This window comes from Pan troglodytes, chromosome 19 (assembly GCF_028858775.2).
Source record: "Pan troglodytes isolate AG18354 chromosome 19, NHGRI_mPanTro3-v2.0_pri, whole genome shotgun sequence".
Classification (NCBI taxonomy): Eukaryota; Metazoa; Chordata; class Mammalia; order Primates; family Hominidae; genus Pan; species Pan troglodytes.
In genome coordinates this window covers 95,501,518-95,519,899 of record NC_072417.2, presented here as the reverse complement: position 1 = coordinate 95,519,899, position 18,382 = coordinate 95,501,518, and the positions used below count along the sequence as shown (strand labels likewise).

At 56.4% G+C, this 18,382-nt stretch overlaps 1 protein-coding gene across 15 annotated transcripts in view; it reads left to right on the top strand.

The window, feature by feature from the left end:
* Nucleotides 1–18,382, top strand: part of CCDC57 (coiled-coil domain containing 57) — a 114,637-nt gene that overhangs the window by 48,373 nt on the left and 47,882 nt on the right. For 12 of the 15 annotated variants that reach the window (XR_010153408.1, XR_010153403.1, XR_010153404.1 and 9 more), the window contains 3 exons: nucleotides 1,496–1,626; nucleotides 7,509–7,709; nucleotides 16,918–17,131. Coding sequence is in view for 9 of the 15 variants with exons in the window: in XM_063800056.1 (XP_063656126.1) it covers nucleotides 1,496–1,626; nucleotides 7,509–7,709; nucleotides 16,918–17,131 (546 nt within the window). In the remaining 6 variants the exon portion in view is untranslated. The remainder of the gene's footprint in view (nucleotides 1–1,495; nucleotides 1,627–7,508; nucleotides 7,710–16,917; nucleotides 17,132–18,382) is intronic. The other 3 variants (XR_010153405.1, XR_010153406.1, XR_010153407.1) reach the window with 1 other exon arrangement.

Here is an 18,382-nt window from a genome sequence, read left to right as displayed (position 1 = left end):
TATATTAATTTTTCTTAAATAATTGGTAGAATTCAACTTTGAAACCAGCTGGGCCTGGAGTTTTCCTTGTGGGAAGGTTTAAAATTGTGAATTCAGTTTTTTTCATAGTTGTAGGACATTTGGATTTTCTTTTTTGTACATTTTTGATGTTTTATTTTACTAAGAAATTGTCCATTTCATCTAAATTTTCAAATTTTTGACATAAAGTTGCTTATAGTATCCTATGAGTTTTTAAATGTCTGTGGGATCTGAAGTGATGACTCCTTTTTGCCATTAATTATATTGGTCATTGGCTTCTATTTTTTCCTTGCTTAGTATTATTGGGTGTTTATTTTAGCCTTCTCAAAGAATCAACTGTTGATTTTGTTGATTCTCTATTATACATTTATTTTCTGTTTCCTCAATATCTAATACTAATATTATCTTTTCTTCCTCCTACTTTATTTGGCGTTTTTTTTGTTTGTTTGTTTGTTTTGAGACAGAGTCTCACTCTGTCACCCAGGCTGGAGTGTAGTGGCACAATCTTGGCTCACTGCCACCTCCGCCTCCCGAGTTCAATTGATTCTCGTGCCTCAGCCTCCCGAGTAGTTGGGACCACAGGGGCGCACCACCTCGCCTGGCTAATTTTTGTATTTTTTTTTTTAGCAGAGACAGGGTTTTGCCACATTGGCCAGGTTGGTCTCCCACTCCTGACCTCAGGCGATCTGCCCGCCTCAGCCTCCCAAAGTGCTGAGATTACAGGCGTGAGCCACCGCGCCTGGCCCTATTTGGCTTTAATTTGGTCATTCTTTTTAAATTTATTTTTCTGTGTGTGTGTGTGACAGGGTCTCGCTCTGTTGTCCAGGCTGGAGTGCAGTGGCTCAATCATAGCTCACTGTAACCTTGAATTCCTGGGATTGAGGGATCCTCCTGCCTCAGCCTCCCAACGTGATGAGATGACAGGCATGGGCCACTGCGCCTGGCCCTCTAATTTCTTGAGATGAATGTTTAGCTCATTGGTTTTTGGCCTTTCTTCTTTTCTAAAATATTTATCTAAAGCTGTAATTATTCTTGGAAGGACAGCTTTAGATTCATTCCTGAAGTTTCTAAGGTAGTATTGTTGTTATCTTTCCATTCAAAATAGTTAATGTCCATTGTGATTTTTTTCTTTGACCCTGTGTTATGTGGCATCTTTTTTCTTAATTTCCAAGCAAGTGGCTGTTTACTTGGACAGACTGGAGCAATTGGTCTCTATCAGACATTACGTGGTAAGGTCAGACTTTTTCCTACAAGGATTCTTGCTTTCTTTACATGAGGATTATGCTTTCTGTACAGCATCTCTAATCTTCACGTGGACCAGATCTGCTGACTCCAATGAAGAACAGCTTCGCATTGGGGTCAGCCGCTGGTGCCATGGCCTCACGGGAAAGGGAGAGCTGATAGAGATGTGTGTCTCCCCAGAAAGGTCTTCCTTCGTTCTCAGGTATGAGCTGACAGAAGCCACTCTTCTCTGCAGGAGGGTCTGTCCAAGCTGGTCAAGCAGGAGGATCTGTCCAAGCTGGCCCAGTATCCTCTGGACTGGCACTCAGGAAGCTCGGGGACAGAGTGCAGCTCCTAAACCTGCTGGTGACACGACTCAGACAGAAGGTGAGGCAGTCAAGTTTGTGGGGTCATCCTCCTAGAGAGCCGCTGCTGGGGGAGAGCGCGTGGGCTCTGAGCGGCTGCCCGGTGTGACCCCAGGTGACCTCGGGCATCCACTGACCTCTCTCTGCCTGTTTTTTTCTGAGGAAGGGGCTGTGGGGAGGTCCTAGGAACCGGTTCATCTCAGGTGTGCTCGTGGAAGACGTGCCATGAGAACCTGGGAAGCATGGTCTAGGCAGTGGAGGCAGCACTGGCGGCCAGAACACCAGGCCCTGGCTGTGCCCGCTCAGAGGGGTCCTGGTCAGTGGGGCGTGTGTGCGGGCTGCCCGATGCCACCTGCCCGCTCAGAGGGGTCCTGGTCAGTGGGGCGTGTGTGCGGGCTGCCTGATGCCACCTGCCCGCTCAGAGGGGTCCTGGTCAGTGGGGCGTGTGTGTGGGCTGCCCGATGCCACCTGCCCACTCAGAGGGGTCCTGGTCAGTGGGGCGTGTGTGCTCCATGTCAGTGTTGAGCCACACTTCATCTGAGACACTAGGGCCCTGGCAAGCGCTGTTCTTTTCAACCTCCTGGGCCCTTGCCTTTTGGGGGTCGGGTCCTACTCCTGCTGGGACCAGTATCTGCATCCAGCCGCGAGCCCACCCTGTTTCCCATGGGGCTGGGGTCACTACCTCAGTTTGACTGCTACATATTCCTAACATCGTTTTGGCTTTTACTTTAAAAAATTGTGTGGCCAGGCATGGGGGCTCACACCTGTAATCCCAGCACTTTGGGAGGCCGAGGTGGGCGGATCACCCCACTCCTGAGGTCAGGAGTTCGAGACCAGCCTGGCCAACATGGTGAAACCCCGTCTCTATAAAATACAAAAAATTAGCCGGGAGTGGTGGCAGGTACCCGTAGTCCCAGCTACTTGGGAGGCTGAGGTGGGAGAATCGCTTGAACCCAGGAGGCGGAGGTTGCAGTGAGCCGAGATTGTGCCATTGTACTCTAGCTTGGGCAACAGGAGCGAAACTCCATCTCAAAAAAAAATTTTTTTAATTGTGGTAAAATTCATTAATATATAACAAAGTTTACCATTTTGGCCATTTTAAAGTGTACCTTTCAGTGGCATTAAGTACATTCACAATGTTGTATAAACATTCTCACTATTACCAGAGCTTTTCTCCCCACCCCAGATAGAAGCTCGGTACAATAACCACACAGCAGTATCACCCCTTCCCTGCTTCCCAGCTTCTAGTAACTATTCCACCCCCGTCACAATCAATTTGTCTACTGTAGGGACCTCATATTAACACAATCCTACGGTAGTTGTCCTTTTGTGCCCGGCTTCTTTCATTGAGTAGAATGTTTTCAGGGTTCAGCTCTGCATATGTCAGAACATCATTCCTTCCCATGGCTGAGATATTCCATTGTATGGAGGAATCACATTTTGTTTATCGTTCATGCACTCAACATTTGGGTTGTTTCCGCTGTGTGGATTGTGCATAATGCTGCTGTGAACGTTCCTGTGCACGTTCCTGTGTGGACTTTTGCAGAGTTCAGTTCTCCTGGATGTACACCTGGGAGTGGAATTGCTCTGTCAGACGGTCACCCTGTGTTGAACCCTTGAGGAGCCACCGCGCTGTTTTCCCCAGACATTAACTCTGTGTTTAACCCTCTGAGGAGCCACCGCACTGTTTTCTCCAGCAGCCACACGATTTTACCTCCACCAGCACTGTGTGAGGGTTCCGGTTCCCCCATCCCCACCAACACTAGCTGTTTTCTGGCTGTGATGCTAGTCATCCTGGTGGGAGTAAAGTGGGGCCTCACTGTGGTTTTGATTTGCATTTTCCTGATGACTCCTGGTGTCGAGCATCGTCTCATGTGCGTCTTGGTCAGCCATTTGAGCCATTTGTCTTCTTTGGGAAACGTCCGTGTGGATCCCTTGCCCAGTTTTAATTAGGTTGTCTTTTTATTTGAGTTGTAAGAATTCTTTTTATATTCCAGATACAAGTCCCTTATTAGATATATGATTTGCTACATTTTTCTCCCATTCTGTGGTTTGTCTTTTCACTTTCTCTTTTTTTTTTTTTTTTTTTTTTTGAGACATTGTCTTGCTGTGTTGCCCAGGCTGGAGTGCAATGGCGTGATCTCGGCTGACTGCAACCTCCACCTCCCGGGTTCAAGCAATTCTCCTGCCTCAGCCTCCCAAGTAGCTGGGATTACAGGCATAAGCCACCACGCCTGCTAATTTTTGTATTTTTGGTAGAGATGGGGTTTTACCATGTTGGCCAGGCTGGTCTTGAACTCCTCACCTCAGGTGATCTTCCCACCTCTGCCTCCCAAAGTGCTAGGATTACAGGTATGAGCCACTGCACCTGGCCTCTGTGCCTCCCAAAGTGCTGGGATTACAGGTATGAGCCACTGCACCTGGCCTGTCTGCCTCCCAAAGTGCTGGCATTACAGGTATGAGCCACTGCACCTGGCCTGTGTGCCTCCCAAAGTGCTGGGATTACAGGTATGAGCCACTGCACGTGGCCTGTGTGCCTCCCAAAGTGCTGGGATTACAGGTATGAGCCACTGCACCTGGCCTGTCTGCCTCCCAAAGTGCTGGGATTACAGGTATGAGCCACTGCACCTGGCCTGTGTGCCTCCCAAAGTGCTGGGATTACAGGTATGAGCCACTGCACCTGGCCTGTCTCCCTCCCAAAGTGCTGGGATTACAGGTATGAGCCACTGCACCTGGCCTGTGTGCCTCCCAAAGTGCTGGGATTACAGGTATGAGCCACTGCACGTGGCCTGTGTGCCTCCCAAAGTGCTGGGATTACAGGTATGAGCCACTGCACCTGGCCTGTCTGCCTCCCAAAGTGCTGGGATTACAGGTATGAGCCACTGCACCTGGCCTGTCTGCCTCCCAAAGTGCTGGGATTACAGGTATGAGCCACTGCACCTGGCCTGTCTGCCTCCCAAAGTGCTGGCATTACAGGTATGAGCCACTGCACCTGGCCTGTGTGCCTCCCAAAGTGCTGGGATTACAGGTATGAGCCACTGCACCTGGCCTGTCTGCCTCCCAAAGTGCTGGGATTACAGGTATGAGCCACTGCACCTGGCCTGTCTTTTCACTTTCCTGATGGTGTCCTTTGAAGGACACCGAATGTTTCCAGTTTTGATCCAGTCCCGTTGATCATGTCACCTGTTGCTTGTGCTTCTGAGTCATGCTGTCCTCATCCTGTTGCTTTTATTCCTTGTGAGGCGACATAACAAGGGAACTTCCACATGTCGTCTCGCATTGTAAATACATAAACCACACCTTCCCTGCAGCCTCTGCTTCTTCTCTAACACAGAACATCTCTCTAGAAACAAAGTATTCCAGATTTCCCATCTGCCCAGGGAGTGCACAGTGCTCCAGAAATTGGATGCTTTTTTTTTTTTAATCTTCCTAAGATGTTTGATGGATTGATTGAAAATGGCAAATATGGCCAGGCGAGGTGGCTCACGCCTGTAATCCCAGCACCTTGGGAGTCCGAGATGGGCAGATCACCAGGTCAGGAGATTGAGACCATCTTGGCCAACATGGTGAACTCTGTGTCTACTAAAATACGAAAATGAGCCGGGTGTGGTGGTGCATGCCTGTAATCCCAGCTACTCAGGAGGCTGAGGCAAGGCAATTGCTTGAACCCGGGAGGCGGAGGTTGCAGTGAGCTGAGATCACGCCACTGCACTCCAGCCTGGGCGACAGAGCAAGACTCCGTCTCAAAAAAAAAAAAAAGAAAATGACAAATATAAATTGTATATCTCTATAGTATGCGACATGATGTTTTTTGTTTTTTGTTTTTTTTTTTTTTTTCTTTTTTATTGATCATTCTTGGGTGTTTCTCGCAGAGGGGGATTTGGCAGGGTCACAGGACAATAGTGGAGGGAAGGTCAGCAGATAAACAAGTGAACAAAGTTCTCTGGTTTTCCTAGGCAGAGGACCCTGCGGCCTTCCGCAGTGTTTGTGTCCCTGGGTACTTGAGATTAGGGAGTGGTGATGACTCTTAACGAACATGCTGCCTTCAAGCATCTGTTTAACAAAGCACATCTTGTACCGCCCTTAATGCATTCAACCCTGAGTGGATACAGCACATGTTTCAGAGAGCACAGGGTTGGGGGTAAGGTCACAGATCAACAGGATCCCAAGGCAGAAGAATTTTTCTTAGTACAGAACAAAATGAAAAGTCTCCCAGCGACATGATGTTTTGAAACATGTCCACACTGGAATGGCTAAATGAGGCTAATTAACATGTGGATTACCCTCATACCTCTCATTTTCTGCTGATGCCTAATGCCTCGCCTTGATTGGAAGTGTGTCCTTGTTGTTGCAATGGAGAGGAACTTGGCCACTTTTCCATTTCTGTCGAGGCGGTTGAAGATCCATGTACATGTGAGGGGCTCCAGTCGAGGGGGTTGAAGATCCATGTGCCCGTGAAGTGGCTCCAGATCCCCGATGCTTTGCAGTTGCTGTTTCCCCCATTTCCCACACAAATGCTACAGACAAGAAATAAACATTTAAATACAGCTTTTAGGCTGGGCACAGTGGTACACACCTGTAATCTCAACACTTTGGGAGTCTGAGGCAGGAAGATCACTTGAGCCCAGGAGTTTGAGACCAGCCTGGGCAACATAGGGAGACCTTGTCCCTACAAAAACTAAACAAGGCTGGGCACGGTGGCGCATGCCTGTAATCCCCACACTTTGGAATGGTGAGGTGGGAGGATTATTTGAGCTCAGCAGTTTGAAACCAGCCTGGGCAACATAGCAAGACCCCATCTGTAATAAAAACTGAAATAATTAGCCAAGCATGGTGGTGCGTCTGTAGTCCCGGCTACTCAGGAGGCTGAGGATTACTTGAGCCCAGTGGGAGGGTTGCTTGAGCCCAGATGGTTGAGGCTGCGGTGAGCCACGATCGCGCCACTCTGCCCCAGCTTGGGCGACAGAGCAAGACCCTGTCTCTAAAAATAGAAATAGGCTGGATGCGGTGGCTCACACGTGTAATCCCAACACTTTGGGAGGCTGAGGCAGAAGGATCGCTTGAGCCCAGGAGTTTGAGACCAGCCTAGGCAACAAACTAAGATGCCGTCTGAATAAAATAAGTAAATAAATAAAAATTAATACAAGCTTTTTTTTTTTTTTTTTGAGATGGAGTCTCGCTCTGTCGCCCAGGCTGGAGTGCACTGGCGCAATCTCGGCTCACTGCAAGCTCCACCTCCCGGGTTCATGCCATTCTCCTGCCTCAGCCTCCCAAGTAGCTGGGACTACAGGTGCCCACCACCATGCCCGGCTAATTTTTTTTATTTTTTAGTAGAGATGGGGTTTCACCATGTTGGCCAGGATGGTCTCGATCTCCTGACCTCGTGATCCACCCGCCTCAGCCTCCCAAGGTGCTGGGGTTACAGGCGTGAGCCACCGCACCCAGCCGATCCACCTGCCTTTCAATAGCCTCAGCCCTCCAACTTCCTGGCCTGTTTACCTCTGGCCTCCCCATTTCTGCCCCCTTTGATTAGCAGAAGAGAAAAATCAACACCTCCTACCGGTTACTTGCAATTCTGGAGGCCTTTGTTTCTCCCTGGGAGGAGGCTCAGGAAGGGGTTTCCAGGCTCTCTGCCTCAGTCCATGCACGGATTCTCCCCACCAGCCTAGGAGTCCAGAGCAGGGCACAGGGGAGCTGCCAGGGCCAGCTGGGTGGGGCAGGAGGAGCAGTGGCCGTGGTTGGGGGCAGAGGGCGGAGGGCAGTTGCGTCCAGCTGGGGAGGAGGCCCTGACCCCGGGCTCCCCATTCTTTCCCGGCACTCACAGTGCTTCCTGTCAGCGCCCAGGGGCCTGCTCCAGCCCAGCCACTGCCTCATTCCTCACACTGCCTTTGAAATGGCCCCTAGGTGCTGCGGGAACCCCTGGAGCCGGCCGCTCTCCAGCGTGAGCTTCCCCGTGAGGTGGACCAGGTACACCTGGAGGTTTTGGAGCTGCGGAAGCAGGTGGCTGAGCTGGGGAAGCATCTCAGGATAGCCCAGCACGGGGGAGCGGAGCCTTCAGGCAGGAAGCAGCCCCCCGCCTCGGACGCCGTGGCCCTTGGGAGAGAGGTGGGTGCCCGCTAGCTCCTCCTGCCACCCGCCGAGGTTCCTGCCACAGAAACCGTCCTTGCCTGTGCTCTGCCAGCGTTGCTGTCTGTATGCCCTGGGAGCTCAGGTGGGACGAGGGCTGCCTGGAAGTGGGCCCTGCTCCACGCCCTCTCCCCATTCCTGCGCCTTCTTCCTCCACGCCCTCTCCCCATTCCTGCGCCTTCTTCCTCCACGCCCTCTCCCCATTCCTGCGCCTTCTTCCTCCACGCCCTCTCCCCATTCCTGCGCCTTCTTCCTCCACGCCCTCTCCCCATTCCTGCGCCTTCTTCCTCCACGCCCTCTCCCCATTCCTGCGCCTTCTTCCTCCACGCCCTCTCCCCATTCCTGCGCCTTCTTCCTCCACGCCCTCTCCCCATTCCTGCGCCTTCTTCCTCCACGCCCTCTCCCCATTCCTGCGCCTTCTTCCTCCACGCCCTCTCCCCATTCCTGCGCCTTCTTCCTCCACACGCTCTCCCCATTCCTGCGCCTTCTTCCTCCACACCCTCTCCCCATTCCTGCGCCTTCTTCCTCCACACGCCCTCTCCCCATTCCTGCGCCTTCTTCCTCCACGCCCTCTCCCCATTCCTGCGCCTTCTTCCTCCACGCCCTCTCCCCATTCCTGCGCCTTCTTCCTCCACACGCCCTCTCCCCATTCCTGCGCCTTCTTCCTCCACACCCTCTCCCCATTCCTGCGCCTTCTTCCTCCACGCCCTCTCCCCATTCCTGCGCCTTCTTCCTCCACGCCCTCTCCCCATTCCTGCGCCTTCTTCCTCCACGCCCTCTCCCCATTCCTGCGCCTTCTTCCTCCACGCCCTCTCCCCATTCCTGCGCCTTCTTCCTCCACGCCCTCTCCCCATTCCTGCGCCTTCTTCCTCCACGCCCTCTCCCCATTCCTGCGCCTTCTTCCTCCACACGCCCTCTCCCCATTCCTGCGCCTTCTTCCTCCACACGCCCTCTCCCCATTCCTGCGCCTTCTTCCTCCACACGCCCTCTCCCCATTCCTGCGCCTTCTTCCTCCACACGCTCTCCCCATTCCTGCGCCTTCTTCCTCCACACGCTCTCCCCATTCCTGCGCCTTCTTCCTCCACACCCTCTCCCCATTCCTGCGCCTTCTTCCTCCACACCCTCTCCCCATTCCTGCGCCTTCTTCCTCCACACCCTCTCCCCATTCCTGCGCCTTCTTCCTCCACACGCTCTCCCCATTCCTGCGCCTTCTTCCTCCACGCCCTCTCCCCATTCCTGCGCCTTCTTCCTCCACACGCCCTCTCCCCATTCCTGCGCCTTCTTCCTCCACGCCCTCTCCCCATTCCTGCGCCTTCTTCCTCCACGCCCTGTCCCCATTCCTGCGCCTTCTTCCTCCACGCCCTCTCCCCATTCCTGCGCCTTCTTCCTCCACACGCCCTCTCCCCATTCCTGCGCCTTCTTCCTCCACACGCTCTCCCCATTCCTACGCCTTCTTCCTCCACGCCCTCTCCCCATTCCTGCGCCTTCTTCCTCCACACGCCCTGTCCCCATTCCTGCGCCTTCTTCCTCCACGCCCTCTCCCCATTCCTGCGCCTTCTTCCTCCACACGCCCTCTCCCCATTCCTGCGCCTTCTTCCTCCACACGCTCTCCCCATTCCTGCGCCTTCTTCCTCCACGCCCTCTCCCCATTCCTGCGCCTTCTTCCTCCACACCCTCTCCCCATTCCTGCGCCTTCTTCCTCCACACGCCCTGTCCCCATTCCTGCGCCTTCTTCCTCCACGCCCTGTCCCCATTCCTGCGCCTTCTTCCTCCACGCCCTCTCCCCATTCCTGCGCCTTCTTCCTCCACACGCCCTCTCCCCATTCCTGCGCCTTCTTCCTCCACACCCTCTCCCCATTCCTGCGCCTTCTTCCTCCACACGCCCTGTCCCCATTCCTGCGCCTTCTTCCTCCACGCCCTCTCCCCATTCCTGCGCCTTCTTCCTCCACACGCCCTCTCCCCATTCCTGCGCCTTCTTCCTCCACACCCTCTCCCCATTCCTGCGCCTTCTTCCTCCACACGCCCTGTCCCCATTCCTGCGCCTTCTTCCTCCACGCCCTGTCCCCATTCCTGCGCCTTCTTCCTCCACGCCCTCTCCCCATTCCTGCGCCTTCTTCCTCCACACGCCCTCTCCCCATTCCTGCGCCTTCTTCCTCCACGCCCTCTCCCCATTCCTCCGCCTTCTTCCTCCACGCCCTCTCCCCATTCCTGCGCCTTCTTCCTCCACGCCCTCTCCCCATTCCTGCGCTTTCTTCCTCCACACGCCCTCTCCCCATTCCTGCGCCTTCTTCCTCCACACGCCCTCCCCATTCCTGCGCCTTCTTCCTCCACACGCCCTGTCCCCATTCCTGCGCCTTCTTCCTCCACGCCCTCTCCCCATTCCTGCGCCTTCTTCCTCCACGCCCTCTCCCCATTCCTGCGCCTTCTTCCTCCACGCCCTGTCCCCATTCCTGCGCCTTCTTCCTCCACGCCCTGTCCCCATTCCTGCGCCTTCTTCCTCCACGCCCTCTCCCCATTCCTGCGCCTTCTTCCTCCACACGCCCTCTCCCCATTCCTGCGCCTTCTTCCTCCACACGCTCTCCCCATTCCTGCGCCTTCTTCCTCCACGCCCTCTCCCCATTCCTCCGCCTTCTTCCTCCACGCCCTCTCCCCATTCCTGCGCCTTCTTCCTCCACACGCTCTCCCCATTCCTGCGCCTTCTTCCTCCACGCCCTCTCCCCATTCCTGCGCCTTCTTCCTCCACACGCTCTCCCCATTCCTGCGCCTTCTTCCTCCACGCCCTCTCCCCATTCCTGCGCATTCTTCCTCCACGCCCTCTCCCCATTCCTGCGCCTTCTTCCTCCACGCCCTCTCCCCATTCCTGCGTCTTCTTCCTCCACACGCTCTCCCCATTCCTGCGCCTTCTTCCTCCACACGCCCTCCCCATTCCTGCGCCTTCTTCCTCCACGCCCTCCCCCCATTCCTGCGCCTTCTTCCTCCACACGCCCTCCCCATTCCTGCGCCTTCTTCCTCCACACGCCCTCCCCATTCCTGCGCCTTCTTCCTCCACACGCCGCCTCTTCTCCTGGTCCTTCACCTGGACGCCCTGTTGGTGGGGGGCGGGACGGGCCCATCCCAGTCCTCCCTTCAGCTAACAGCATCTCGTGTTGGAAACGCACACACTGAAGGTGGCTCATGTTTGCCTTAATGCAGGGCCTTGACGGCCTGCTGAGGGGGCGTCTACGTGCACAGCCCTGCCTGCCCCATGCCTAGCGTTGGGCCCTCCCTGCTGCGTTCGGAGCCACACAGCTGCTCCAGGCCACGGCACTCCTATCCTGGTTTTGGTCAGGCCCTTGGCCCCGAGGGAGTGACCCCCAACTCCATGGCTGGGTTTGAGCCACAGCTCTGAGCTGTGTAGACGACCCCAGGTCCTGATTCTGCAGCTTGGCAGAGCTGACCAGTAGGGCCCCCTTCTTCCTACCTAAGGCCAGAGGGAAAGGCTGTGAAGGACAGGCTGCCCGGCCTCCCTGACTTCGTACCCTAGACTGTTGGTAACTGGGATAACTGTAGTGACCTATGACCTGTGGTAACCTATAGTTACCAATAGTGACCTATGAATCCACAGAAGGTTTTGGGGACAGTAGATGATGTCTGGAAGGCACAAAGTGGAAGACAGCGTGGATCCCCAGGGCACCGTGCTTGGGGAGCAGATCCCCAGGGACTCGGGCTGGAATAGAGTGGACTGAGGAAGATGCGGCCGTGGTTGTCTCAGGCTCCAGGACAGTGAGGAGCAGGCCAGAGCTGCCTTGGCATGGGATGGGCAAGACCATAAGGATGCCTCAGGGGTACAACAGGGCAGGTATGGGAAGGCCGAGGGAGCCTGAGGCCCCAGCAGGTGCTCAGCCAGTGCGCACAGGAAGGGCTGAGCTGGTCGGTAAGATATTGAGCTGCACCTGCCCCTGTACCTGTTGGTAAGGAGGTGGTGTCCTCAGGGGTCCCCAGCACCCTAGCCCTCCTGGGCTGCCAGTCCAGCCACTCCAGGGTGGCTCCTGCCCGGTGGGGGCTGTGGCCCTTGGGCCAGCTGGCAGCACAGCCAGGGATAAGCATGTCTGTACCCCCACACGTCTCCCACCCACCTGAGCGCCATGTGTTCCCGGACACGGGCGGGCGCCTCCTTGGGCAGCAAGGGGCCCCAGGAGCTCTCACTGTTGGCCCTTGCGTAGTTCACTGTCTTCCCACTTGTTTAGAATGAAGGAGCAAGAATTTATACAAATAAGCAGAATTTTTTCTTTCTTTTTTTTTTTTGAGACAGAGTCTCACATTGTCGCCCAATCTGGAGTGCACTGGCACTATCTTGGCTCACTGCAACCTCCTCCTCCCGGGTTCAAGCAATTCTCCCGCCTCAGCCCCCCGAGTAGCTGGGATTACAGGTGCACCACGCCCGGCCAATTTTTGTGTTTTCAGTAGAGACAGGGTTTCACCATGTTGGCCAGGCTGGTCTCAAACTCCTGGTTTCAAGTGATCTGCCTGCCTCAGCCCCCCAAAGTGGTGGGATTACAGGCGTGGGCCACTGTGCCTGGCCCAAATAAGCAGAATTTTAAATTGAGAGATGAAGCCACCTGCAGCCCAATCCCAGTTATCAGAGCTAAGGCACAGGCGGGGCAGACACTCCAGGCTCTGTGTCTACATGCATGGAGGCGACAGTCGGGCTCCAGGCTCCTCCTGGGTCTGAGCATCCTGTGGCCGGGCTCTCCACCCAGGCGAGGCCCACCTGGGCTCTGTCCTCTGCCAAGCAGCATGGCTGAGCTCCTGGAGATGAGGGCGGGCCCAGGTCCTTGCTGCTTGCTGCTGGGAAAGGAGCCCAGACGGAGAAGGGGCCATGTTGGGGCTGGACCCTCAGGTAGAGGATCACTGTGTCCATTATGTTGGGTATAGAGAGAAGTGGGTAGAGCTGCGTGTGCATCTGATCCCAGCTCTGTCCTGAGAGGGCCCACAGCCCGGACTCAGCCGCAGCAGATGCCAGTTCCACAGTTCCAGGCGCTGGTTCCATGGTTCCTGCTCTGCTCACAGGAGCCGGGGCTCTAACATGGAGGCAGGTTCGGAAGGCACAGGAAGCAGCTGAAAGGGGTCCCCACGGACCAGAACTAGGCCAATAGGCAGTGACGTTGAAGACCACAATCCATTGACTCAACCAGGAAATCATGGGTCCAGGCTGATAGCAATGGACAGATCGGTCAGGGGAACGGGGCACTCTTCCACGCGAGAGTGCCAGCCAAGGAACGCGACAGGAACGGCGCGCCGGGCGACCACGGATGGGTGCTGAACCAGAGGGATTCCCATCAGACAGATGCGAAGCAGCATCTCCCCACACGTGACTTCTTATTTCCAAGGGAAATGCTGGCTTTCCAGTGGAGCAGCCTGTTGGACCCCAGCTGACCCGAGTGATCAGAGCTCCCATCGCCAGTGCTGGGATGCGCCCGTGTCACGTGCCTCTGGGCGGGTCGCACTGAGACGGCACAGACTCGCGCTCGGGGTCCCTGCCAAAAATGCAGAACCTGAGCTTATGCATGAGGAGACCTCAGGCAAGCCCAAACAGAGGGACATCTGCAGATGAGCGGGTCTAGATGCTCGGCGAGTGCCCAAACATGGAAGCTGGGGAGCCACTCCAGTTAGGAGACCTGGGAGACCCCATGTAGAAATGCCAGGTGGGACCCTGGACCCTGCACAGGAGAGACGGGCATCAGGTCATCATCCGTAGAAACGCCACGTGGGACCGTGGACCCTGCACAGGAGAGACGGGCATCAGGTCATCATCCGTAGAAACGCCACGTGGGACCATGGACACTGCACAGGAGAGACAGTGTAGAAACACCACGTGGGACCCTGGACCCTGCACAGGAGAGACAGCGTCAGGGCATCATCCGTAGAAACACCATGTGGGACCATGGACCCTGCACAGGAGACACAGTGTAGAAATGCCACGTGGGACCCTGGACCCTGCACAGGAGAGACGGGCATCAGGTCATCATCCATAGAAACGCCACGTAGGACCCTGGACCCTGCACAGGAGAGACAGTGTAGAAATGCAACGTGGGACCCTGGACCCTGCACAGGAGAGACGGGCATCAGGTCATCATCCGTAGAAACGCCACGTAGGACCCTGGACCCTGCACAGGAGAGACAGCGTCAGGGCATCATCCGTAGAAACACCATGTGGGACCGTGGACCCTGCACAGGAGAGACAGTGTAGAAATGCCACGTGGGACCCTGGGCTCTGCACAGGAGAGACAGTGTAGAAACGCCAGTTGGGACCCTGGACCCTGCACAGGAGAGACAGTGTAGAAACGCCACGTGGGACCCTGGGCTCTGCACAGGAGAGACAGTGTAGAAACGCCACGTGGGACCCTGGACCCTGCACAGGAGAGACGGTGTCAGGGCGTTATCTGGACGGTTGGTGACATTTGCACACGGGCCACGGACCAGGTTACGTATTGTGTACACCCACCCAAGTACTGAGGTGTGACACGGCACTGCGTCTCCAGCCTACCTCCTGTAGTGCAGGAAGCCAGTGCAGGGTGGGTAAGGAAGTGCACAGGGGTCCAGGGACTGTCCCACAGCACTCCTGACGAAAGCTGGTCCCCTTCCACGGCCCTAGCCAAGGAGCCAGGTCTGCAAAGCTGGGACCAGGTGTGTGTGGAGGCACGTGTTCCCACTTCTCCCATGGCAGAGGGAGAGCCTGTGGACGACAGTGGGGCACTCTGCTCCCAGGCAGGTCCCACTGGGCTGAGCCGCACAGCCTGGCTTTGGGCTTCCCTGACTGCACCACCCACATCAGCTGCCTCTAGTCCTTAAAACACAAAACTTCCCCCAGTCACTGGCCACCAGGGCTGAGTCGGGGGATGTGTTACGTCCCTGGGTCCACTGGGGGGCAGTGTTGGCCATGGCGTTGGTGCTGGCTCTGCCGAGAGGTGTTGGAGTGGCTGTGTGGGGTGGTGAGCACCGGCCCAGCCTGATGGAACCCACTGTACCAGGCCCAGGCCTCAGCCTCTGAGAAGGACTTCCCTGTGTCACTCACTCACACATGTCCTCAGGACGTGAAGACATTTCAGCAGACCAAAGTTTCCTTCGAATTTCCTTCGAATCGTCCAGATACTTGGAGACATCTCCTCCTCACCTGGGGGGTGCTGGGGCAGTCCCAGGCATGGGGGCAGATGGGTGGACAGCTGCTGCTGCCCTGCTGGGGGTGGGCAGCCCTTGGAGCACACAGTGGTGAAGACATTCCTGAATATGTCTCAGGCTGTAGAAATCTTATTTTGTGGAAAGATTTTAGAGAATCATCAAAATAAACTTTTACCAAATAACATTTTACCAGAAACTGAATCCAAGAGAAGTAGAATCGTTCACTCCCTGCCCCCCAGGTCACTGTGTGCAGAATCACGTGACTAGGACATGGGCCCTGTGATCCGTGCCCTCCTTCCTTTGCCTGTGGGGTCAACAGCAAGAAGGCCCCTCAGTGCCCCTCAAGCCTGGCACCAGCTGCAGGGCCCGGTGTAACTTTGCGAGGAGAGGGGACTGCTTTTGAAGACGGAATTTTCTCTTAAATCTCTAAGTGTTTTGAGGTTTGCAAAATCTGTTTTCAGGATTGTTCTTTCCTCAGTTAAAATAACAAAATCACCCAGTGTGTTCCTGTAGCGGACCCAGGGTTTTAGAACCGGACTTGCGAGTCTCACCTGCCTGGCCCCTCTCCCCCAGCCCCAGGCCATCTGCAATCTGTTTTACCAGCACAGGCCTCCCTTCCTCTCCCTCTGCCTTGGCCTCTCCCACACCCAAGAGCTCATTCCTGTCTATTCTTCCAGGGTGGTGAGTGAGCCTCTGCACCACACTTGCCAAGGGTGCTCACAGAGCAGGCACCAGGCCCGCTTACTGGAGGAAGTGAGTCTGGACTCGGGCTCAGGCCTGTGGCGAGCCTTCATGGGGGCTGCCCTGCACCTGTCCTCAGCTGGGGCCAGCGGCACCATAGAACTTTCTCTGTCCAAGAGGAAAGCAGACATCTCTCCCCTTCGATGTGTCATCCCCCGCGGCCCCTGAGCGTCCCACATGAACCTGCGGCACATGCCCGGAGGCACTGCATACAGTGGCGGCACCCCAGGCCATCCAAAGAACAGCAGCACCTGGAAGGCAGCAGCACCTGCCAGCCCTGGAAAGGCACACCAGGAAGCTGGCGGGGACAGGGTGTGCTGGCCTGTTCCAGGGACTCGGAGCTCATGTGGCCAGGGCCAGGTGCAGCCTGGCTCCTTACAGGGGCCAGGAGTGGCATGGGAGAAGTAGGTCGTCGGCTCCCGTCTTGCCAGGGCCTGGACACTACTGGTTTTTCCTGTGCCCCCATTTTTGGTCCAGGCATCCCTTTGTGTTGGGATTGCACTCTGTAGCACTGGAATGATGTGGGCTGCAAGTCCAGGTTGGGCTGAGTGAGGACAACACAGTGCTTCCCAGGGGCTCAGATCTAGGGTTGACCCAGGTTTGGGGTGCTAAGGGGGAGCCCAGCCAGCTCCTGCCCCTGTGTCGGCCTCCTCCCTCTCCACTGCCTTTGTGCTCCCCCTGCACCTGCTTCAGGAGGGAAGCCACAGCCGGCCTGCAGGGTGGTTGTGGGGTGTCCAGCCGGCAGGTAGAGAAAGGAGGGACCCCAAGGAGTGGAGGAGGGCCAAGCCACGCTGGCGGGAGCTGTCCTCCTGGGTCCTGGGCACTGCTAGAGGCCACAGCCTTCTCTCTGCTCTCCCTGGGCCGCCCTCCTGGGTCCTGGGCACTGCTGGAGGCCACAGCCTTCTCTCTGCTCTCCCTGGGGAGCTGCTGTGCTGGTTGGGTGTCCTCAGATTCTCATTGTGTTCACTTGAAAGACACAAAGGCATGGATGACCAGAAGGCAGGGATGGCGGGGAGGAGGCGGAGGGCTGTGAGGGCCTGGGAGATCTGGGGGCCACCCTGGCCTGGGAGATCTGTGGGCCTTTATTCTATTTGTGGAAGAGAAGGAACCCACTGAAGCACTGGGAGCAGCGACTCTTTTTGTCTTTCTTTTGGAAGGACGTCACCCAGTGGCGGCCAGCAGTGCCCACCCTGGAAGAGCAGGTGAAGAGGCTCCTTGGGCGGGCACCCCTGGCGTCCTCCCATGAGGGCAGCCTCACAGGGGTGTCTGCCTGTGAGTTTTGTTACAGGGCCTCGCCAAGAGAGGGCCTATGGAGGCCGAGGACAAGGGGGAGCTTTTCCTGCACCTCCGGTCAGTGGCACGTGCCCCCCAGACCTTATCTATGCACCAACTCCAGAGAAAGCTGAAGGAGGCAGCCAGAAAAATCATCAGCCTCCGCCTGGAGAAAGAGCAGCTCATCGAGATGGGGAACAGGCTCCGTGCAGAGCTGGGCCGACCCGAAAGTGAGTCCGGGAAGTGGAGGCCATGGCCTGAGTGTGGGTCAGGTTCTGGGTGTGCACCTGGTTCTGGGTGTGCGCCAGGTTCTGGATGTGGGTCAGATTCCGGGGGTGCGCCAGGTTCTGGGTGTGTGCCAGGTTATGGGTGTGGGTCAGGTTCTGGGTGTGTGCCAGGTTCTGGGTGTGCATCTGGTTCTGGGTGCGGGTCAGGTTCTGGATGTGGGTCAGATTCCGGGGGTGCGCCAGGTTCTGGATGTGTGCCAGGTTATGGGTGCGGGTCAGGTTCTGGGTGTGTGCCTGGTTCTGGGTGTGTGCCTGGTTCTGGGTGTGCACCAGGTTCTGGGTGTGTGCCTGGTTCTGGGTGTGTGCCTGGTTCTGGGTGTGCACCAGGTTCTGGGTGTGTGCCTGGTTCTGGGTGTGTGCCTGGTTCTGGGTGTGCACCAGGTTCTGGGTGTGTGCCTGGTTCTGGGTGTGTGCCTGGTTCTGGGTGTGCACCAGGTTCTGGGTGTGTGCCTGGTTCTGGGTGCGGGTCAGGTTCTGGGTGTGGATCAGATTCTGGGTGTGCGCCTGGTTCTGGGTATGGGTCAGGTTCTGGGTGTGCGCCAGGTTCTGGGTGTGCACCTGGTTCTAGGTGCGGGTCAGGTTCTGGGTGTGCGCCTGGTTCTGGGTGTGCGCCTGGTTCTGGGTGTGCGCCAGGTTCTAGGTGTGCACCTGGTTCTGGGTGTGCACCTGGTTCTGGGTGCAGGTCAGGTTCTGGGTGTGCACCAGGTTCTGGGTGCAGGTCAGATTCTGGGTGTGCGCCTGGTTCTGGGTGTGTGCCTGGTTCTGGGTGTGCACCTGGTTCTGGGTGCAGGTCAGGTTCTGGGTGTGCACCAGGTTCTGGGTGCAGGTCAGGTTCTGGCTGTGCACCTGGTTCTGCGTGTGCGCCTGGTTCTGGATGTGGGTCAGATTCCGGGGGTGCGCCAGGTTCTGGGTGTGTGCCAGGTTATGGGTGTGGGTCAGGTTCTGGGTGTGTGCCCGGTTCTGGGTGTGTGCCAGGTTCTGGGTGTGCGCCTGGTTCTGGGTGCGGGTCAGGTTCTGGGTGTGGATCAGATTCTGGGTGTGCGCCTGGTTCTGGGTATGGGTCAGGTTCTGGGTGTGCGCCAGGTTCTGGGTGTGCACCTGGTTCTAGGTGCGGGTCAGGTTCTGGGTGTGCACCTGGTTCTGGGTGTGCGCCTGGTTCTGGGTGTGCGCCAGGTTCTGGATGTGGGTGAGATT